Source organism: Tyto alba, unplaced genomic scaffold (genome assembly GCF_018691265.1).
Source record: "Tyto alba isolate M040663 unplaced genomic scaffold, T.alba_DEE_v4.0 Super-Scaffold_23, whole genome shotgun sequence".
NCBI classification, from domain to species: domain Eukaryota; kingdom Metazoa; phylum Chordata; class Aves; order Strigiformes; family Tytonidae; genus Tyto; species Tyto alba.
The window spans coordinates 2,257,273-2,280,990 of record NW_024881297.1 but is presented as its reverse complement, the minus strand read 5'-3'; the positions used below and the strand labels follow the sequence as shown (position 1 = coordinate 2,280,990).

Sequence of the window (23,718 nt, the reverse complement as noted above, 5' to 3'; positions counted from 1 at the left end):
TTCTGGTGAGACCGTTAAATAGTGTACATGCATTTTGGGGTTTTATTAAAAGGTATAGTGTGCTTCACATGATTCCACTTGTTCAGCAAGTTAATTTAAATCAATCTTTTCCATCTATAGGCTAATCGAGAGCTCTGTAATAGTCACACATTTGAAATTTTTAACATTGTGAGATTGTTGCTTTGTTTAATTTTTCCTGTCTCAGTAACACACCTTGGAAATTGCAGATTCAAGGAAAGAATGAGATTTTTTTTTTTTTTTTTTTGCATCCCAAGACAAGATAGCAAAAAGAAAAACATTTTTTTTGGCTAGAAAAGCAAAAGAAAAACAGATGGATGAGCAAAACACAATGCTTTTTATTTTGTTGGCTCCAGGATCCCGTTTCTTACCACCAGAATATCTGCAACTATATTAGAGGTTGTGTAAATGTCTGAACTGTGCCTTCCTCAATCAAACTCCTGCTTTGCCATTTCTGTTTATGTTTTTCTCTCATAGTGGATAGAGTTATTTTTCTTCTTCTGAGATTTGAAAAGCGTCCCACCTTGTACTGATGCATGAGAGCAAGAGAAGAGTTTCAGGTGGTGGTGGGCTTGCCTGTTATTTTATTTTTGCAAAAGTCGTAACAAACTCTTAACTTCTAATGTTGAAGAACCTGGGTTTGAGACTGTGATCAGAATCAGGAACCTGAATGCAGGATCTTGACCTGTTGGTCCAATGTCTTTTGTAAGTCCTGTAGCTGGCAGAAAAATGTGCCCTTCCATTTCACCATTAAAGCTGCTGCACTGTTCCTTGACTTGGGGACTGGGTGTGCAGAGCAATAGAGCTCTCACCTGCAACGTACACCCTGTTCAGTGTCCACCTTAAAAAGAGTAACTGGTAGAGATGGGGCCTTCTTCAGATCTCAGGCCACAGTGCTAATGGTAAAGGCTGATATATCTGTAAGACATCTTCCAATTTAAACTTTTGGTAGTATTGTTTCCATTAAAAGGTTGGGGTTTGTTGGATTTTCTAATGATTTTTTTTTTTTTTAACAGAAATATTATTTCACCAGGAAGCTGACCAAATGTAATTACTCTGACTTTTCAAAAGTGCTTTTAGTGTGCTGGAGAAGTCTAACATGCAGTGGGAAAAGATAGCAACGTGAATATCCACCCTGACTGGCTACTGCTAGGCTATTTGAAATGTGGGAAACCTGTAGAAGGTGCGCTGAATTCCTGAAGCCTTGCAGAGAGCTAAATAGGTGAACTCGTGCAAAGCAGTGACATTCATGCAGAAGGAAATGATATAAACCAGAGCAGAAGGCAAAATCAGAGCTTCTCATAGTTGAATCTGTGGAGCTCTTATTCGTTTGATCCCAGTGACCCCAGTAAGGAAGCCCAGTGACCTAGCAAGGCTTTTATTCCAGCACATAAAATTCTTAAACGTAGCTGACACGAAGGATATTTATATGATCAGAAGGGATAGTGTTGAGAGATTTTTCTGGAGCAAATGAAATAAAAAGGAGGTTTGTTCATAAGCAGGTGCTCTCAATCATAGCGAAGCTAACGTCTTGAGTTCAGCTGAGTAACAGTTGGAACAGCTGTTTCAGATCTTGTACAGGGAATGCAGGTAACCTCAGAAGAAAAGTAGCTATTTCCTTGTCAAAGCAATCATACCAGTTTAGGTTCTAGAATTGCAATTGACTGTCATTTCAAGCATGGGGTTTTTTCCTTCATCCCACAGGAATGAGAATGAAGACAGATGGGAAAAAGTGGAGGGGGGGGAAGAAAGGCACTTTTTCTGAACTGGAAAAGTTCGGAGGATTCTAGAAAGTGTAGTTAATGCAGAGCTATTTAGCTATGTTGGACTGAGATACTTTGATGGGCTATATAAAATGCCTTGCGTTAGATACTTACTTTTCCATAATACTCCAAAACCTTCTGCACTTTATGAAGCACTGACTGTTAGCCTGGAATAGCCCCAGAACAGCCTGTGTGTCACTGTCATCTAGAATTGCAGATATTCAATAAGATACATAGACACACATAGCGACGTTTTTCTGGTGGAAATCAGGATTTACATTAATCCCGAAAGAGAAGATATTCTTCCCTTACTCCTTTTTTAATTGAATCTTTGGGAGCGGCTAACTTAAGGTATGTAAAGAATGAATTAAGAGCTGCTTGAGCTTTACTGCTTCTAATATATGAGAATACAGTTGTCTCCACGCAACTTTGATATCAACGTGAAGTGGAAATTTATTGTCCTTCAAGCTGACCTGTAGCATTGGCACCAAACAGAATTACTGTTGTGGGGTTTTTTGTTGGGGATTTTTTGACAGACAAGGGTGATAAATTTCTTATAGCATATGAGATACAATTTCAAAGAGAGAAAATGAGAATCAATGGGTCAGAGAAACACAGTTCAAAGATCCATAGTTCATAAAATATTTATGTACTGTTATGAAAATAAAGGGGAAAGGGAGCTTATGTAACATACCAAAGAATTGAAGAGCCAGCATAAAACTTTCTTTCGCATCCCACAACTGAACCTAACTTAGATATTTCAAGAGAAAGTCTGTCCAGCCATGGCTTTTCTGCAACTGTCCCAGGGTGTATGCCATTTCCAAATGTAATAATTCAGTTCATTGCTATTCTATTGTTCCTGGGCTGATACATCATTTCCAAGCTATGCTCATTGTGACCAAGTACAGAAAACTAGTTTGCCACAAGATATTTTTCTGCATAATGCAATCTGCAAATGAAAAGGGGCAGGAAGAAAGCAACGTCAGAAAATTTACTGGATGGTTTAAACTTGAATGATATTCTGAAAAAAAAACCTCAAAAACTTTACCAACCTTCCTCCCCCTCCCCCCAAGCAGAAAAAAAAAAAAATAAATCTTAACTTCCAGGCAATAATAGCCTGAGAAGTAATTATGTTGTCTGTTAGCTAGCTCCTGGTGTCCTTTATGCTGTTAGTACATATCATCATGTCTTGATTAGGTGTTTTTCAAATTTAAATTGATTTTAGATATTTAGATATTTGGTTTTAAAATAATGCACTTATATAACAAAACCTACTACCGGCTTTATGTCTTAAAATATTATGTACTAAAAGTTGTAAAGGATAGTGCACAAAAAGTAACAAAAGGCTTAATTTAAAGTTTCGGGTAATGTTAATAACTGGATCAAGCCCTAATGAAATCACTAAGTTCCATTCTGATTCTAATGTGGTTTCCGTGGATACTTCATCTTTCCCTTATTTCTTTCATCTCCTTTCTTCCTAACATGGCGCAGCAGTCACCGTTCTTACCAGGAGAGATTGTTGCAGTTTCCCCATATGACCATCATCACTATTTCCCTGTTGGTTAAATAGATTATATGACAAAGACAGAAGAAATTTCCGTTTTCCCAGGTCGGAGCCAAAATGCATGTTTAGCCCAGAGTCTTAGCTTGCCAAGGGATGTGAGCTAAGGCTTTACAGATCTTTTGCTGCTATCCCATTTTGTTGCTGCTGATGCTTTAGTCACCTCTTGCATCTTGATTTTGAACACGTGTGTGTAAGTCTGGTTTTGAAAAGCAGATGCTTGATTTTAACCCAGGTGAAAGCTAAGACGTTGGTCCTGCCGTTTATAGAGCACGTCGTGAAAAGCTGGGCATGAAATGAACTGTTGAGGAATTTTACAGTTATGCAGCCAGATGCCCAGAATTCCAAAACCCTGGTTAGTTGATCCTTGAGAAGCCCATTGCTCTCAGACAGTATTGCAAAGCTGGCAGTGACTTCCTTAGCTCAAGTTGTACATAGTAAGGTAACGGAGTACAGGAAGTTTCAGGTTGGGTTAATCTAGATGGAGAAAATTGTCAAGAGACAGTCTTGATCTGGTTTGTAACGGAAAATCAGTTAGCGTCATGCAATCCAGCTATGCTCTTGCTTTTCTAACCTTTACTTGCGTGAGGCTGCCTTTTTAAGAGCCCGCTTGGTTCCCATCTCTGGGGCACTGAACCTAATTGTGGACTTTTCTTATGCCATTGTGGAGCCCCAGGCTGAGGCTGGGAAGACCAGGGCTCCTTCTACAGTTACGCCTTTGGTGCTGGGTTACTTCTGTGAGATGCTTTATTTTTTCCTATCTCGGAGTGCCTATATTAAAATGGGGATGTCGATTTACCTGTTTTGTGGGATGCTTTGAGACTGAAAAGGAAAAGCTGTGTAAATGAGTTATATATCGTTATTACTAATAGGAAAATACAGGTAAGAATGTTACTGGGCTAGCTGATAGGCTCCCTGAAGGGTTTCCAGCTTCTTCAGGGCTGCTTCCCTCCCGTGTGACCCATTAGAGCTCCACCGCAAAGACAGATCTGCTTAGTGAATGGAAAAGTCTCGTACAGACAAAACTGAACAGATGTGATGTTCTGATACTCGGCAGTTTTATTCACATCTTCACATCCTCCCAGACGAAGATAGCTCTGTGGTATTGTCACAACTCATCAGCTCTGTGTGGTATTGTACAGTCGTAATGCAGACAGCGCTATATGGTGTCAGCAAATTACTGTGCGTGTGTTCAGTTGCGCTGATTTTCTCCTTCTTTGACTCTCCGAGCTCCTGAAGAGGAAAGAAATATTTTGTCTTCTCATTCATGACAGATACAAAGCATACCTTATTCTTCTTTCTTCTCCTTCCCTCTTTCCGTTACGATCCCACAATTCCCATATTCCTCTCCCCACACAGAGATGAAAATAGCAAGAGCAGACTCAAAATGATGATGCTTCATTTGTTTGGCGTTACAGAATTTTGTTAATTTTTATGTTAATGCCATGATTAGTAACCACAGAAATCCATAATTTCTTGAAAGCACATAAGTGATTTAGGAGCCACAAGTTATTTACCACTGATTGAGTAATGTTCCATGTAGTTAATTGCGCTTGGAAAGAAGTCATGAGTTATGTCTTTCTGTCACCTTTTTCAACAAATGCTTGACTCCCACAAGAAACCCTAAGGTTGAAGATCAAATGTGTAGGAGTTGCTTTTCTGTGCTGATGATAATTTTGGTTTGGAACCTCTGAGAAAGCAGAGTATGCCCTTTTAATTTCCCTTTTGTAAAAGAAGAAAAAAAAAAGGCAGGGGGGAGGACTACATCATTCATGTATACAATTCTCCTGAGGCAAGAGGATCACAAGTCAAAATAGAGAACAATTTACTGATTTCCTTTGTCACGATAAGCATTCTGGATGGTGTACACATTTTCTCCTAATAAAAAAGCTGCCATGCTACTGTAAGGATCTAGATGTCATATTAGACCTCCCCACACACACACTAGTATAGATAGGTTTGTACCCACCTTAACAAATTCAGTTGCCCTGGCTGGAGTGCAAGGGTTACAGAAAAATCTTGAAGGACCATATTTTTATAAAGGAATCTTAATAATGCAGGTTGGGAATTGCTGGTCTTTTTTTAGTTGCTGTAACTTGTATTGATTTCATGGAGATTTAGGGACATGGTTTTGAGAATCCCATTAGGCACCTATTTGTGTCTTTAGCTGCAGAAACATTTATAGTCTGGTTTCTAAAATTCTTGTGATGTTGCAAAGACTGGAAGTGAGCTTAAGCATCAGTTCAAGAAAAGGCAGTTGTTTAAATCCATCCCATTCACGAAAGCTCTTCTCTCCAAGGAATTTAGGCAAGTGTGGGAGGTCTGTCCATACAAAGGAATCTTCCAAGTCAGAGCTCTGTAGCTATTTGTCCTGGGTTTGAGCAAGTGGTGGGGTTTTTGGTGGCTGGGGAGGGGGATATAGGGGCGGCCCCCTGTGAGAAGCTTCTCGAAGCTCCCCCAGCTCCAAGTCAGCTCCACCTCTGCACCAAAACTGAGCCACTCGGCTGCGCCTCTGCCAGAACGTATTTAAGAAGGGACGTGGTGAGGAGCAGTGGGACTGGTGAGGAGGAGTTGCTGCAGCTGCATGAACACCAAGGTCAGTGGAGGAACGGAGGAAGAAAGGAGGGGGGAGGTGTGCCGGAGCAGAGACCCCCCTGTATCCTGTGGGGAGACGGCAGGGCGGCCCCCCCTGCCACCCATGGAGATCTACAGTGGAGCAGACACTGATTTATGGCCTGTTGCTCCTGCTCAGGTGATCAAGGGTCTGTGCTCCAAGAAGGCCGGGGTCTCATGGGAAAAGGCAGCCCCGCTGCTGTAATTCAGCGCTGGGAGGATTGCAGCATGCGGGGGTGTCCCACGCCGGAGCAGCTCAGGAAGGGCTGCAGCCGTGGGAGGGAATCCAGTTGGAGAGAGTTGGTGTCCCATGATGGAGCAGTGTGGGGAACGCTGCGGCCCGTGGGAGGAACTCATGTCGGAGAGAGTTTGTGGAGGACTGTCTCCTGTGAGAGGGGGACCACAGTTCCAGAAGCTCCCCCCACCGCAGATGGCAGAAGTGGCAGCACTGCCTGCACCCCCCATTCCCTGCCCCTGCGCCACTGGGGGAGGAGGTAGAGATATCGGGAGCAGAGCTGAGCCCGGGAAGAAGGGAGGGGTGGGGGGAAGGTGTTCTCAAGATGCGGCAATGCTTCTCACTGTCCTACTCTGGTAAGTGGTGTTGTTAGTGTCTCTAATAAATGTATGTTCTTTTTTTATTTCCCCTATTGAGTCTGCCTTTTGCCCATGACCATAATGGGTGATCTACCCCTCCTGGTCCTATCTCGAACCCCAAGCCTGGCTCATCTGTCCCTTCTCCTTGCTGAGAGAGAAGGGATGTGTGAGCGGCTGCGTGGTGCTCAGTTGCCCTCTGAGCTCAAACCACGACACTATTTAATGAAACAAACACCTTGATAAATGCTAAACGTGTTTCCCTGTCTTCTTAACAACTAATGTTTGTCAAAGAATCACTATTTCTACCTTTTAGTTTTTTAAAAGGTTTTTTTTTCTCATGGCTTCAAAAGGACTCTCTGTAAAAGTAAATACCTTACATTCTAAAAGATCACAAAATACTTCAGTTTTTCTTAGCTGTTTTTAATTTACAATATTATGTTGGTTTTGTCTTTCAACTGTTGAAGTTAGTGATGGAAATTCATGGGCTATGACAATATATGCAATCAATTAGTAACGCACCACCATAATTTATGCGCATTCTTTCTGTATAATATACATGGGTGAAATGTAGTGAACTCGAGAATAAGAACAGCATACAACTGAACAAGAGAAATCTGAATGTATGAGCATCTTTTGGTTTGACTGTCGAACAAAATGGGTCACTCTCAGGTGTCTGCCTGGTAGTGACCATATGAGTGCCCTAGAGTGTGGAAAGGGCAGCTAGGTCTGGAGTACCAAAAAAAAGACACCTGAACAAGGGCCCTGTGCAGTCAGTGAAAACTTAATCCTTCGTTTGGATGTCTGAATCAGGTTGATAATCCCATCCACCTCTGCCGAGTTACTCTTTGCCTTGAAGTTCTTTCATAGTATAGTGTAGAATATTGTACATACACAATCATATATGTCCTACCTCAGTATGAGTGATCTACGTTTTCAGGAGGGTATCTGTCCTTAAATCACTTACCACAGGTTATGTGAGGTTAATATAATTCATGTTAAACAAATACATTCAGGTAGGGGATCAGAAGCCCCACAGAAGGCAGGCGTACAGCATTGATGGCATAGATACATAGGTCCTGTGAACACATTAGCATTTACTTGTTTAATATATTGAATGCATACTGCCAAAGCATTGTGTGTGTCCGATTTACACCTCACTTATGCTTATCCAACTCAGTCCAATACATGAGTCATTCTTGTGGTATTTTGTCTGGGATCAAAATCACCTACTAACATCTTAAATAAGGCACGGTTTCATTAATATATTAACATTTTATAGCAAATATTTTATGTATGCTTTGTCTGGCTTTAGACATAATTGCTATGTCTATATAATGTGGGAGATGTTGTTTCTAGATTTTTGTTGGACTAACAATGATTAGACACCTGTTTCCATTCACCCCCTATCTTATACTCCATTTTATTTCTAGACCTATTGCACTGTGGCCTCAGTTTCCTTTAGGCTTTTGGAGACTCCCACAATGCAAACAGGAAAGCAAGATGTGACTGAGGAGCAGTATAAATGAGAAATTACGGATGGTTAGAAAGGATTAGAGTGCAGCAGTGACCTCCAAGATAGCACTACTTGTTTTGCTAAGCCAGATTTAGGAGGGAAATAAAGAAGCATTTATCCAAATCACTTCATTATTCAGACGTGCTGTTAACCTCTGTCCCTTATTAACTCTAGCTTGTTCTCTTCCATGGTGTAGGAGACTGAAGGGAAGGGAAAAGTGTCTCAGGATGGTGTGAAGGGGCTTCATAGTGGCCCATGCCCTGGCATCTTGCAGCCATCAGATGTGTGGGCTGCCATTAATCACCGCAACAGAGAGCTGCTTTCTGATTGCACTGCGTTCCTGCTCCGCATAGCAGCCTTGCATTTTTCCTCGCCTTTGCCTAATTTGGACAGGGCGCCAAGGCAGCAGCTCGAATCCGTTTGGTACGGAAGCTGAAAGAGCCCTACGAAGCACCAAGCTGCCTCGTCACCATCAGAGGCAGCAGTTGGTCCTAAATCTCGGGGGCATTTTAGTATTTGCTCCTGCTACCAGGGGTGGGTTGCAGTGATCTGGGCACGGTACCTGCTGAAGTCGTTTCGTTCCTTTTGCTTTCCAACATATGGAGCTTTTAAGAGAGAAAGAAACTGATGGCCACAGTGTTTAAAGGTAAGTGGGAAAAGAGTTCAGTTTGTCTTCATGCTTTTATTGCTTTACAGAAATGTGAGAAACCCTAAAGTAAGAAAAACCTCATGCTTTGAATACCCGCGTTTTGCTTTCCTTTTTAAGCCATATTCTACAGTATCTAATATCTCTGATGTGTTAGCTAAAAGCTGTCACATAAATGACTGACAGCCCTGAAACACTGCTCCCCACTCTTTCCTCCCTTTGCGACAAGAGCACGCCTACATCTACATCCACTCGGATAACGGCAGCAAAAGCATTTCATTTCCATGTTGAACCTCCCCTGTGAACAAAGAAAGATGTTTCATTTCCCCATGTTGTCAATCAGGAACCTTTCATCTGGGACCCGGGTTAATAAAATACTTCATTGTCTTAACACATTACTTCTTTGGGAACGGCACAAAGTGCCATCAACACCAGCCATTGTCTTAATTAAAAATGAACTTGCATGTTGGGGTCAGTTCTGAAAAATGGATTTTAATACAATATTTCTCAGGTGAATGGGGAAGTAGAAGAGAAAATCCAGTAACACTAACAACAGTCTGAGTTTAATGAGCAAGTAGGATCTAGTTCAGCTGCCAGCAATACATGACATGACTGTCGGTAACCATTGTAAATAAGCAGATGCTTGTAAGCTGTGTTTTAACAAACCCAGTTGCAAACTGGTTTTGGCATCAGGGTGAGGCTGCTTTGCATCCTGCTCGTGTTTTTTATCAGAAGACTAAAAAGCCTGTGTTGAGCGTTAGCTGTGTTACACAGCGGCCGTAGTACCGCCCCTGCCTAAAGGAATGAGCAACACAAAAGACTAAGAAACTAATATGAAAGTGTCAGAAGGACAAAAGAGTTAGAGGTCAGTTGCAATGCTCAGTCTCAAAGCTGTGCAGAACCCAGAAGAAAGTGTGTCTCTTGGCTCCCAGCCCTCTCTTTCAAGTCAAGGTTATTCCTTTTGCTAATGATTTAGTGCCACCGCTGTTGCCAGTAAATGTCAGCCCAGAAAACTATCTATGTTGTTGAAAAGTCAAAGTGCATTTTTTCCTTCAGTCCAGATAAAGCTGTTCTTCGTATTATCGGGGCTGTAGCTCTTCTTGGAAAATTACTTCAGCTCTAGCAGCAGCTCTGAAGTGGCATGAAACAATTTGTTGCTTGTGTCTGTCCTGGGACACCTGCAGAGACAACAGCCAAAGGCCTCGTTACCTTGCTGACGAGGATGCTGCTGTTAAAGATGTTAAGCAGGAGGTGTCGGGGGGGGGGTGGGGCATTGCAGTCTGTGTAAAACTTAAAAGTTGCGTTGCTTAAGTGGATTAAATGGATTGTGCGCTCTCACTTTGAGTTTGGAGTAAGTTTGTCATTTAATAGGCAACTGTTGTGTCAGCAATATCAATTACAAGTGTCTAGAAATATGTAATTAAGCTTTAAACATAAATGCTTAGCTATATCACATTGCTCTAGGTGGATATCCTGCTATGTTGATTTGCTGTGTGATATATGAGAGATGAAGGGAGAGATAATCATTTCCTTTTGATGCAAATGTACATGTTTTACAATAACGTTATACGATAGGCCGTATTAAGTAGAACAAATAGAATAGCAAAGTTGAGATGAAACAGATATACTCATCCAAGTATATTTATTAATCAGCGTTCACAATTAATGTCTGCACTAGAAAAGGGGTTTAAGGTGTTAATTCAGGAACTCATTTTGATATTTTGTTGACACTGAGCGAAAATTTATCTAAAAAAGTATTCGGTTGAAGTTGATGGAATTGCTCCTTCTGTTTAAGTAGCTACATACTGATTAAGGGAGCTAGAATCTGTTATCTTTTTCCTGTAATAGGTGCTTTAAGACATTTGATCTTGAGACATCATAGAGCAGGATAATAGAAATATCTTAAATACAAAAGAGAGATTGTGGTGATTGCCATGTGATTAGCATGCTCTCAGTAATAATTTATCCCTAATTTTAAATTAGTCTCTTAAAGACTGATCTAAGGTTTCAAAAGAAACTTAATGGTCTGTGATACACTTAAGTTCAATAAAGCAATGAAACGACAACATTCTCCGATGTCACGTCCAGAAATGGTATGTTTATGTAGTTCTTCAATGGTTAATAGAAAATCATAGCTCCCACAAAGTTTGGGTGTTGTGTGAAGGTATCTAAAACACTTGAGATGTCTCCGAAGCTCTGAATAATCCTGATTTTTTTTTCAATGTCATAATGTTCTTTAATTATAAAGCAATTACCTCTCTCAAGTGATACCGTATAAAACCATGATATGGTAGTTGTTAACCTATATATTACCTCTTGTCATTATGTCCTCGGTCATTCTTGCTCTCAAGTCAAGGTCATTTTACAGCATTTAGGTTGATAATAGGCTCTAAGTACTAGATATATGAATAATACATAAGGACAATATTAATTCAGAAATAGTAATAAATGGTCAAAATGGGTACTTTAATTAAAGTGTAAGGTAAAAAAATAACTGTTTGGCTGCTACCTTAAGGACTGCTATCAAGTATGTTATTTTTATGAAAGATGCCTTCTTGTGAAAGGCAACCATATAACGAGTATCTTTCACATCCTTTAGGTACATCCACTGAATAAATTCTTCTTATGTAAAGATGAACTAATTTTCCTAAACTGTCACAGAGTTGAGTCTCAGCCTTGAGATTTTTAGCTGAACAATATTTCACACGTGTACATGGCTTTTGGGTTTCCCCCGGTCATGTAAAAACGCCTGTTGTTACCAATTCATGTATTCTTCTAGGCAGAATGCTTCCATGAGACATGCTGAAATTTACTCAGTCTGTAAGAATGACTAGTCCAGGATATTAATAGCACCTGAGAAGGTATTCTCTCCAGCACAGGCGTGAACACACAGGTTAGAATGAAGGCCACTTTTACACTTCCAGTGCTCAGGAGTTACGTGCTGTAGCACAGGGAACAACCTTTACAAACCGGTATGTGCCGTGTCCCTGTTCAGACATGCTGGTCTTGCTCCAGCCTCACGCAGTGCTTGCAACAGTCTGCAGACCACTTTTTGAATTGCCCGAGGGGGGAAGTTCTTCTGCATGCCAATTTATGGCGGTTAGACTCCATTTATCTCATTTTCTCTGGTTTTCCTCCTGTAAAAGTGACTGAAGCAGTACTAAAAAATTAATCTCTTACTAATGAATTGGTTTTCCTTTGCCATTTGCTTGCCTTAACTTCAGAGAAATAGGCAGGGATAGTCTGCTTATGTGAGCTTCTCGTGTGAGTGTGACTCCAGATTATTCCTGAACTCACAGCAATGCATTTCTTTTCATGATAACATGTTGATTAGGTGTAATATCTGATGTGATCTACTTTTGCTGAGAGCCCAGAATTTGGTGGCCATGTCTGGATTTGTGGTTGGCAGGTGAAGTATTTAGCCAAATTGTTTTCTTTTCATGTTACATGTAGACATGAAACTGAGAGCGCTGATTATGCAGTCACACGCTTTTTTCCCCCCTTTTTTCTAAATGAATAACATTCAGTGATAAAGTTGGAAACGTTGTGCTCTGTTTCCACAGCTGCAGCAAACGGGGAGCAAAGAAAACAATAGCTGCACATACACATATGCATTCCAGCTGCTGCCAACTCCCACGTTCTCCTTTATCCTTTTTGTCCTCCCATTTGAGCAGATAAATTGTCTCAACGACAGGAAAGGTTAGTAGCGGATATGCTGCCAATTTAATAACGTTATGTAAAAAGTCAGAATTAGTGTATGAAAATACTAATTACAGTTTAATTTGTGGGGTGATTTAAAGTTGAGAGTTCTGCTTGAGTTTAGCCACGTGATTTTTACTTTGCCTTGCGCTAACTGCACCTTGCATCCAGGGAGAGTAACCCTGAGGAAACATAAAGTTTCTTTTTTTATTCCCAGCTTGGTTCCGCAGTCAGCTATTTTTCCTTTAAAGCCAGCAGCTCTAGAGACAACAGTTCCTTTCCCGCTGTTCACCAAGCTCGGCCTTGCTCCTGGCATGCCAGTTGCATCGGCAGGAGCTGGGAAGATGAAAGAGAGAACTGATGCGTGTCCTTGAGATGCAAAACTGGGGAGAATATAGAGCCACAAAGAAGACCATTTTCTGGCTTGGTTTTCCAGCTGCTGAGCAGCAGTGTCTGTCACTGCAGCAGGGCTTCTGAACCACCACGACAAGTTCACTGGAAGTCCCTCTGGTTCTTGCTACTGATAAATGTTTATTTTTGTTAATGTAACTGAGGGTGGCATTTCTAGGTGCTGGATGATAAAAATGCATTCGCAGTATAGGTGATATAGCAGTACAAGGACATTATTCAAATGACCAAATGTCAGGGCTTGCATGAGATCAGAATTTCCGAATGATTTTGAGGTTGAGTTAATGCATCAAAATCCAAATGGCATTTGGTTAAACAAAGATACCTCATCTCCTGTAGGTCCTTGGAAAAAGGTAGTTGGAACAAAAACAGTAACATTGTTAGTCCACGAATAAATCTCTACTTTTTTTTTTTTTCTTTTCCCGTATTTGATGGAACAGCCTTGGCTGATTTAAAAACACAACAAACATCCACCGCCATCCCCCAAAAACTTGAAAGTAGGGCAAGATTCAGAATCTTTCAAGTGAAATGTTTGCAGTAGCGCTGCCAGAGTGATAAAACAGTAAATAATTTGAGTTAGAATTTTTATGTCAACACTTGGTTTAGAAGTGGATATTTTTTGCTCTGATTTATAAGCGCATAAAAATTCAAGGGATACAGCTGAAGACGAAATGAATGTGTGTGTGTCTACGTGTGAAAACTTCAGTTTTGTTTTATGTGGACTGACACAGTGAGAGTCTGCAGAGGTTTGGAGGTCACATTTAGCCTTTAATGTGGCATTTGTTTCTCTGATCCATCTACTTTCATAACCCTCCTCCCCGCCCCAGATCTTAAACTTACAATCCGGAAGATAAAAATGGTTAAATGATAGATTCATAGAGGTTTTTCCGGCATACATCTAGCACTGACGGGAGACTTGAGCAGAGGAAATGTTCCCAGGGGCCTGTTCACATTCCCTCGGGCTTCCCTGCGCGTACCCCTCTGTTTGTCTGCAGGGCAGGCCTGCCTCCGGCACTCCCTCGGCTGGGTGGCTGGGAACCAGGACGGTGGGGACCGGAGGGATCATGCCCACTTCAGAAAATGGACTCCTTTGCCCTCCCTCAAATCTCTACAAAAAAATCCGGCAGCGTTGGTCGGGCTGTGGCACGGTATTCTGCACGTCGTTTTTCTGCAGCGGAGCTCCTTTGAACCCTCCAGCCATACCCCAGTGAGGAGCTGCCTCCCTACTCTGGTAATAAATCTTTGCTTCTCTTTTTCTCTACAAGATTTTCCTCTGTAAGTTGTGCACCCACCATCTCAGAGAAGTAACTCCCGCGCTATAGTACCATTTGCACATATCAACAAAAGTATTTCATATCTAATTCCAACCCCTGGAACAATATTGTAGATGGGCAGAATATCTAACTCACAATCTTAAGCAGGTAGAAAAATAGGCAGCATAAGCCAATACATCCTTTCTACCCTTCATTTATATTGTTCAGCAAAAGGGTAGGTTTTGTGACAGACCATGTTCTAATGTAGGAGGCGTTCCCTTCACTCCTCAGTGTTGTTCAGAATTTTAGCAAGGACAAAATGCTGCACGGCTAACTTGAGAGTTATTTCCATGCCTCTCATTCCACTCATGTTCATGGCACAAACTTTGACTGCTTACTTTGGTCCTGTTTCAGCCAACTACCTGGCTGAAATCACATTCTTATTTAAACTGTATGTTGAACTGAAGCCTTGGCTGTAACTTTACTTTGGAACCAAGTGTCCGGAACTTAGGGCAGAAAAAAACCACTTTCTCCTGCGCTGCTGCATAGCTGCTATTTTTGAAAGACAAACTATACCTTATATAATATAGGCTCGAGGCTCCTTAAGATTGTTTCTGAGAAGACTATATTGCATCAAAACCAAAACTTTAGCATTTAGAAAACGTAGCACATGCAACAGTACACAGTTGCCATAGGCCATCAGTACTGAAGGTTGATGGAGTTTAGCTGACCTGGTCTTATTTACATCAGATGTTCAAACTTGCTACCGTAACAACTGCGAGATGCCTGCTGCCTGCTTTTGCTCTCATGAGAGCGTGGTAAGTGGAAATCGGCAAAGGAGAGACTGGTCAGCTAAGTTAGGAAAAGAAATAAAAATGACACGAAAATATACAAAACATTTTGCTTATGAGCAAATTTACTTAATACAAAATGAGAAAGAAGCACTGTGGCTACAGGCTCTGTCTTTTGTTGTCGTCAGTCTGAAGGGACTGTGAATTGATACTTGCTGACTGCAGCAAGTTGTGTCAGGCTGTGCTAAGTTTATTTGCATCTTGGTTAAATCATCTTAGCTCTATCCTCTGCCCCAGCGTCTCCTGTATCAACCTGCCCCTTTTCCAGCTTTACTCCCTGCTTTTAATTTTCAAAACCTTAACAGAGTCAGCATAAAACGTTTAGGTTTTGTGGCAAATATTTCTGATGCAAAATCGTTCCTGTGTGTGATTCTTCCGTGTTGGTCCGTGTCTGATCAGGAGCTTTGCGTCTCTCTGCCATGCTCTTCACCAGCCTGTTTGGTGGGCTGAAAGCAGAGCCTCCGGGCAGCTCCTGCTTCCCTCGCAAGCATCCTAGGGTCCAAAACAACTTCGAGGTAAATAGGAGTAAACGTACCTGCCCCAAAGTAACAACATTTTCAAGCTACTAGTGTTTGTGGACTCCATGCTAAAGCCTCGGTGCGCTGTGAGGAAGTCTTGATTGTATCTGTTTTCTCTTACTGGTCATTGAGTCCTGCTTCGAATGATTTGCTGGCAGCAGCTGGGATGTTGGGGTTTGTTTCTCCCCACTAACTTGGACCTCGGAGGACTGGGAACCTCCAAGCAAAAGATGCCACCGGTTTCTATATTCTTCACTCATCTGGAATGGCTATATTGCTAGTTCTTGTGTTTGACAGCAGTTTCAGATAAGATGTCAAAGGCTGTTCTTCAGCAGTCCCTAAACCTACTTCATAGACTGGTATCTGCTTGCTGTGTTTTATTCTTTTTAGCAAGGAAATGCATAATCATCAAGAATGATCCCTTTAATTAGTGTGGCATGCGTACCGCAGTGCTGTCGCTCTGTTTGCAACTCATTCTGGCAAATGATGTTTTTTAATTTAAAATATTCTTTTTTAAATCCTAGGCTAGAGTTTATCATTCTAAAAATTGAGAAAATTTTTCGACATATCCTGAGCTATGCAAGCATAATAAAAACACATTTTCCACATGTACTAACTAGAACTGTGTTAGAAGAAGTTCCTGAAACTAGAAACATCAGACTGTGCTTCTTTGTTAATCTTCAGTGAGCCTTAAAAGAATCTCAGTTTGAAGACAATTAATGAAGTATTTTAAAATTATGAAAGCTTAAAATCAGTAGTTTTGTACATGCACATTACAAAATTAGAAACATCCCGGCTTCTTTCTCAGTGCAGAACCCACCCTGAAGTTAAGGGGGAAAATACTCAATAGAAAAGTCCTTAGGGAAACTGTTTTAAAGGAAAACTGGTTTGGCCTACATATGTTTAAGACTGCATACTCACCATGGGGATGTGAGGCATGCCAGGACAGTCTCTTCTACTGTACAGACCTTAAGTCTTGCTCTCTGCTTCAGGGGAATAGTAGTGAAAATGTGCAAAGATTATTGTCATTGATCCACTTTACTTTGGTTTGCTCTCCAGGTGAGAACTGGGAAACTAATTTAGCTTTACTAAGGACATCAGAAGGGGGAAGTTAAGCCTCCAAATGTTAATGCATTCCTCAAGCTCGGTCAAATTGACTTTAGTGTCCCTGTGGTGATTTACATCCACAAAGAGTGTGGTACTTGATTGTACGGTTGACCTTTAACAACTTAATGGTCTCTGCACCTTGAGACTGAAGGTAGGAGTAATGTAAAAGCCACTGGCTTAGCCTTCTGTCTTTCTAGATTAAAACGGGAAGGGAAATTGTGTTGGAAAGTAGTACCATGAGCTCAGACTCGGGATGGAGGATTTATTTGTTTATTTATTTGTTTTAAGAAGCCTCTGAAATATTTCTCTCAGCATCCAAGAAGCAAAGGACCTATGAAGTCATCAAGATACTCCCACCGGGAGTCCGTTGCTTTAAAGTCTCCACTACAAACAAGTAAACAAAGTGGTGTAACAGTAAGCTAGCATTAAACAGCTGCCTCAGCTGGAACAGTCATCACAGCGTTTTTGCTGTAAACATCTGAACAACTTCCACACTAGTAAAACAGAAATAGGAGTAGGAAATGTGCAAGGAAGAGCTATCCCCATGTGGTGAGGGTAACTTAATTTTCAGTGTGCATATTATTAGCTGAACGTGTCACATAAATTTTACTTAGTTCCTTCCTTTGCAAATTTCAGATTTCAGGTATCTAATATAGATATCCATGATCTAGAAACTTGGAGGGGTGGGGAGAAGGAAAGCATAATACATGCATACAAAGTATTCACAAGTCTTGAACCCTGAACTTTATACAGGATATTATCAGTCTGCTACCTTTACGTAAATACTGTCCATAAAGGTCAACGTCTAAAAAACTGTGAAATTAGACTCTGTGGCCTGTCAGCATTTGCTTATATTTAACTTGTTACTAGTGTTGTAATTATCATAATGAATTACAGACGATTCGTGATCATAACTTCCTTTTTGCATTTGGGATTAAATTCAACCAATTTATTCTAAAGAATAAGATAATCTTGTGGTAGAAAGTGATGAAGTCTATAGAATGTATTTCACAGACATTTTGTGGTGGTTAGTGAGCTCATGAGTTTTATCTTCTAGAGAACTCACCCAAAATCAGCATCTGCCTCCTACTTCCTTTATGTTTTGCCTCGTTCGGTTTTTTCTTCTCTTACACAGTCTAAATATAGTTTCAAACCAGTAATGTTTAAACACTTTTCCTATTGCTATTAGTTATATTTACTTCCATATAATTACTGTCTTTTGCTCAGATTACTTTGTTTTCCCATGAATGGTCTGCGAGTCCTCTGAAAACAGGATACTTTCACTGAAAAAGTAGTATGGGCACATACTGGATCAATTAGGAAAGCATGTGGCACAGAAAAGTGAACAAATCTTGTCCATTTTCATCGTAGTGAAGAATACTCTGATAATTGGAGGTTGATAGTGCTTTGAAACATTTCTACATTTGAAATATTTTTTACTGAAAATGGATTATTTTGCAGATCCCTTGTTGGTGCGTCTCTGTGTGTTTGTGTGCATCTGTGTGTATTCAGAAGCATAGCCATGCCATAAATAGCATACACGCACACATATGGGAAACACACCAAGTCTCATGAAAAAAGACAGCAGCCGAGAACCGAAGCAGGACCGCTGTATGCGCGCTGAAGCCAGCATATTGAGTAACTTACTGAGGGGATTGCTGAAATAAGATGCGTTACTGTATGCCAGATATTTTCCTAAGAAGAATATGTATAACTAAGGCTAATTCTTGATATTTTTTTTCGTGCAGTATTTGTCAGATTAACAATGCAGGAGTTTTATGCTTGGATGTATAATTGAAAAGCCCTAGCTGGGGAATCTGCGTGATGTTTATGAATTCTTTATGAAAATTAACTTTGTATGAATATCCTACTTTCTGCGTAGGCTTTGTCAAGAGGCAGACTGGTTTGCAGTGTGTCGCAAATTCTGTTGCCCATTCCCTCCCCTCCGCCCCCCAGGCTCAGCTTCGGTGCCAAGGAGAAAAGGGGAAGGATCTCTATCACAACAACGTGGCTTTAGAGAAAATTCTGACTTCCAGCAAAATTAGCTTATCGGGGAGAAACTGTCTGTCTGAGACTGGGGGTTGATCTCAAGATAGAGGAGACTGTCAAGGTTTAAGAAATCAGAAGCTATTTACTAAAATAGCAGGGTGGGGGCAAGGACTTTTTCAGTTGGATCAAAGAAGGAGAATTTGCTGGAAGAGTGTAACAAGGTGGAGGAAGGAGGAGGGGAAGGAAACGAAATGTCTTGTGAACATAGTTCCCTGAGGACTCTCAAAGAGTGAGTAAACTGAAATATGGGGCACTGCCATTAGTCAGCGTGGCTTCCTTATTTTAGTTTACCTGGTTTAAAAGGAGAAGAATATTATACCTGAATCACGGGAGAGATGTGGGTATTTGTGCAAGCATGACATTTCTTTTACAAAAGCAAAGTGTAGATCCCAGAAACGCATAATTTTGAGACGGTGCTTTAACTACTGCAGTATCTCCTGTGTCAGCACCAGCTTGTGAGTTTGGGGACAATTGGATGGCAGGGCTCCAGATCCACAAACTGGTGACAGAAACAATGCTCTGAAAAAGTGCCAGAGAGACAAAGAAAAGCAGCAGGGCTGCAGTGTACGGAGTACAGGCTAGCTTAAAGCAGGGGAGTGCAACACCCAAAGCTTCTGCAATAAATTAGTTAGACTAGAGCTTCTGGTTCTGTGGAAATAAGTTCAAGAATAAAATGGGAGTTACACAATTATTACAGATTGGCAGGCATTAAAGACATCTACGGTGCCTTCTAACATCTTGGCCAGGAAGACATCGTATAAAAGCAGACTTTAAGTTATTTATGGACAGGCAGAGCCTAATGTTTTTAATTTTCTAGATAGCTCAGGAGGCCGATCAGATTTGCAATGCTAGCAGAATGTGTCAGGAAGTCCCAACTCCAGCTACCCCAAATTAATAAAGTGTTCTGGGGGAAGATCCACAGTATCGGTGGACCCAGCTGTTGTAGTCATGACTTAGGATTTAAGCTGTTCTTACGCTCAGGGAGAAGTGGTCTTTGGTTTACAGTGTGCTGTTATATTTTTTTTTTTAGTGTCGAACTGATATAAATGGATTTGTCCTTGATTTTTGATACTTACTACTGCCCAGGCTGAATTCATTTTCTAATCGTATGGAGGCCATATGTATTCTTTACACACAGACTGTACTGCAGTGCAGAATTTATTACCCTATCCTTTAAATATACTGCTGTTACATGCTCAAAGTCCAGCATATTTATATGCTGTAGATGTGTTTACCACTAACAAATTATGAGCCATTGTAAAAATTATATTTATCCACATAATTTTCTATAATAATTTTTAAATGGGGACATGTGAAAGCTTTCTTTGGAGGAAGAAAATATCCATGCTCCTGTATATATAGGTATTTTGACTAGTTCAGTTCATGGAGGGAAACATTTCATCGAACAGTTAGGCAAGGACAGAAAATGACTGCTGAACACGAGAACCAGTGATGAAATTATCACTTCCTTTTGAGCGATCGCTCGTAAACCTCTTCCACTGTAACTGCATCCGTGTCCTTGAGTTTCAGCCAGGGTACTTGTACTCATGCCTCTTACTCAGGAGATGAATGCCGGAGCATGGGACTGTAGGTGTTCCAGGAGAGAGCAGAGCCAGGCCCCATCCTGTGCATGCTGACGACTGACTGAGTTGTTATAATATTAGTAATATCTCTGCTAAGTCATAGCCCATATGCATATCGCATGATGGATGCCCAGAAATCAGACCGTTGAGCTTTCAGAATTGTGCGTGGCGTGAGAGCTGGTCCCCCATCAATGTCGTTCATGCTCAGAAAAAAAAAGAAAAAAAAAAAAAAGCAAGCAATCGTTCTGCTTTCTGGGGTTCCTAATATGCATAAGGGGTGCTTTAAAGGTCTGTGAGTTTGGCTGCTAGCTTTAAAATAGCAGTGCCCAAATAACGCTTCCCAGGCAGCACATTGCCTCTGAGCTCCTTTGACGTTGCTCACAGCTACAAGGAAATTAAAACATTAAAAAGGAGGCCAGCAGGGAGGAAGCGTGTGATGCTGCTGTGTCATGTTTCTTGTTCAGTATTGTTGCCCACTGGCCAAAGGAGGTGGGGGAACCGCTCTTGGACGCTTGTGAAGCGAAACAGATGCCGTTCTCCTGTTTCAGCAGATTTAATAGTCTGACCTCGTTAGTTTTTGACATACACGCTTGAAAATATTTCCAGAGAAAATCGCTGCATGCATAGGAGTGTTTTCTGTCACGGTTATGCGCATGAGTGTCCATGCGTAAGGACCTGAGCGTTTCTTTCCCCCCGCCTCCTGCCTGATGCCTGTCTCCTCCCTGCCCCCAGGTACCAGATACACACCGGCCTTCAGCACTCCATTATACGGCCAACCCAGCCCAACTGCTTACCTCTGGATAACGTCACGCTACCTCAGAAGCTGAAGGAGGTTGGTTATTCAACGCACATGGTTGGCAAATGGCACTTGGGGTTTTATCGCAGAGAATGCATGCCCACGCAGAGAGGGTTTGACACTTTCTTCGGGTCACTCTTAGGCAGCGGCGACTATTACACTCACTTCAAGTGTGACAGCCCTGGGATATGTGGCTACGACCTGTATGAGAACGACAACGCAGCTTGGGATCATGACAACGGCATCTATTCGACACAGATGTACACACAAAAAGTACAACAAATCTTAGCTTCTCATAACCCCAGGAAACCTTTATTCTTGTATATTGCATACCAGGCTGTTCATTCGCCTCTCCAGGCACCAGGCAAGTATTTTGAACATTATCGATCGATAAATAACATCAACAGGCGAAGATACGCTGCGATGCTAGCTTGTTTGGATGAAGCCATAAACAATGTGACCCTTGCTTTAAAGAAGCACGGTTACTATGAGAACAGCATTATCATATATTCTTCAGATAATGGTGGGCAGCCAATGGCTGGAGGGAGTAACTGGCCTCTCCGAGGAAGCAAAGGGACCTATTGGGAAGGAGGTATCCGTGCTGTTGGGTTTGTCCACAGCCCCCTTCTGAAAAACAAAGGGTCTGTGTGTAAGGAGCTTGTGCACATCACAGACTGGTTCCCCACTTTGATCACGCTGGCAGAAGGGCAGATCGATGAAGATATCCAGCTGGATGGCTACGATATATGGGAGACCATCAGCGAAGGCAGGCGTTCTCCACGGGTGGACATCTTACACAACATTGACCCGATTTACACCAAAGCCAAAAATGGATCCTGGGCGGCTGGCTATGGGATCTGGAACACCGCGATTCAATCTGCCATCAGAGTGAATCATTGGAAACTACTGACGGGCAACCCGGGATATAGCGACTGGGTGCCTCCGCAGGCCTTCAGTAACGCGGGGCCCAACCGCTGGCACAATGAGCGAGTTTCGTGGTCAGCTGGCAAAACAGTGTGGCTCTTCAACATCACCGCCGACCCCTATGAACGAGTGGACCTCTCTGCGAGGTATCCGGATGTAGTGAAGCAGTTGCTGAGGAGGCTTTCCCAGTTCAATAAGACCGCGGTTCCTGTTCGATACCCACCCAAAGACCCGCGGAGTAACCCGAAGCTCAATGGAGGAGTCTGGGGTCCGTGGTTTAAGGAGGATGAAAAGAAAAAGAAATCGGATAAAAGCAAAGGTGTGAATAAGCAAAAGAAGAACAAGAAAAAAGCAAATCGGAAAAAAGGGCAGTCGTTACACTGCCGTTCACGTCTTGCCGGTGGATAGACTCTAAGCATGCTTTTTTGCCAAGTTTAAGTCAGCTTGGCCCAACTTCCTTGAACTTCTGACAGAATATTCTAGACACGCTGTCTCTGCACTATGGATGAAACTTGTCATCTTTCCATTTTTTCTCTGATGTCACCAGCACAAGATATCTCAACGCTCTGCCTTAAGTGTACATAAACATCCACGTGACAAACTTTCTCCTCTAGAGGATGAATGGTGCTCACCCATCACGGCTACATTCCAGAAAACAACGGCAATAACACCTAATCTCAGTAAAATAATTTTTGATGGACAAATGGTGGTTCCTTGCCTAAGTTTGTCGGAATATTTGGGGAGTATGGAGGTGTTGATGGCAGATGTTCTCAAACTGACAGATGATTCATAGAGAGAAAGGAACAATAAAACTTGAGAACTTCTGTGGGTCAGAAAGTGTTAGTCAACAACCTGTGACATTTTTTGGTACAATACAGCAAAAACATGAAGCCATCGGAGTAACTTTATAGAGGTACTGGGGAAGGGGGCATGATAGGAGGAAAGCTGCTTTGAATTAGACTTTGTCTGTCTTATGTAAATCAGAAATACTTTTAAAATTTCCTAGATGTGCTAAGTTCCCCCCATTTGTAGTAAAACCAGAAGGTCGTTATTCAACATACATGAACAGCTAGCACACGCCATATATAATTTATTACAGGCATAGACAAAAACACATCACCAAAGTGAATGTAATATTTAAACACTTTAAGATAACTATGCAACAATATGTAAAAGACATAATTTATTTTACAGCACAGTACTTATTTTTCTTCCATTAAAACTTTAATTACTGGGTGATGCAAGGTACCCCTTTGGGTGCTAGGGTTGTTTGAGCTTTTTTCCTTTGATTTTTAATTTTATTTCCACTCCTGTCATTCAGAGTTTTATTTAACAGATCCATATCCTCAGAGTACTGTAAAACAAGGAAATACTGTATACACTGCTAGGATGAGAAAGGAGAATGATTCAGGTGCATCATTTCATTATGTATTTGCCTCCAATTATTTTGAATGTAACAAAGTGATTATTTAATTTAGTAGTCACGTGAATATTGTTCAGTTTCTGTACAGAAGCTAGGCCATCTATATGTTTTTTGGGGAAAATTCTACTTTAAACCTTTTATTTATGTATCTATTAAAATAGTTTATTTTTACGGCATTCATAAAAGTAGTCTGCCTGTTTTTTGCATCAAAGACAGCAATTCTCTCCTTGTTTATTTTGAACGAACTTGGTAAGCTTCTTTTATCGCTGTTATTTTTGGTGCAGGGATGATTTTATGACATTTCGCTTCTGAAACAGAATTCCTTCTTCCAGTATGTGTATCATTTGAGACATAGTTCAAACTTTGCCCTTTTCCAAGGTGTCTGCATGGATGATTAAT

At 41.3% G+C, this 23,718-nt stretch overlaps 1 protein-coding gene across 3 annotated transcripts in view; it reads left to right on the top strand.

Annotated features, from left to right (window-relative positions):
• ARSJ (arylsulfatase family member J) overlaps positions 1 to 23,495 on the top strand; it is a 46,554-nt gene extending 23,059 nt beyond the window's left edge. For all 3 annotated transcript variants that reach the window (XM_042796711.1, XM_042796712.1, XM_033007857.2), the window contains one exon: positions 20,909 to 23,495. In XM_042796711.1, coding sequence (XP_042652645.1) covers positions 20,909 to 22,304 — 1,396 coding nt within the window. In that variant the 3' untranslated portion in view covers positions 22,305 to 23,495. The remainder of the gene's footprint in view (positions 1 to 20,908) is intronic.
• The last annotated feature ends 223 nt before the right edge of the window (positions 23,496 to 23,718 follow it).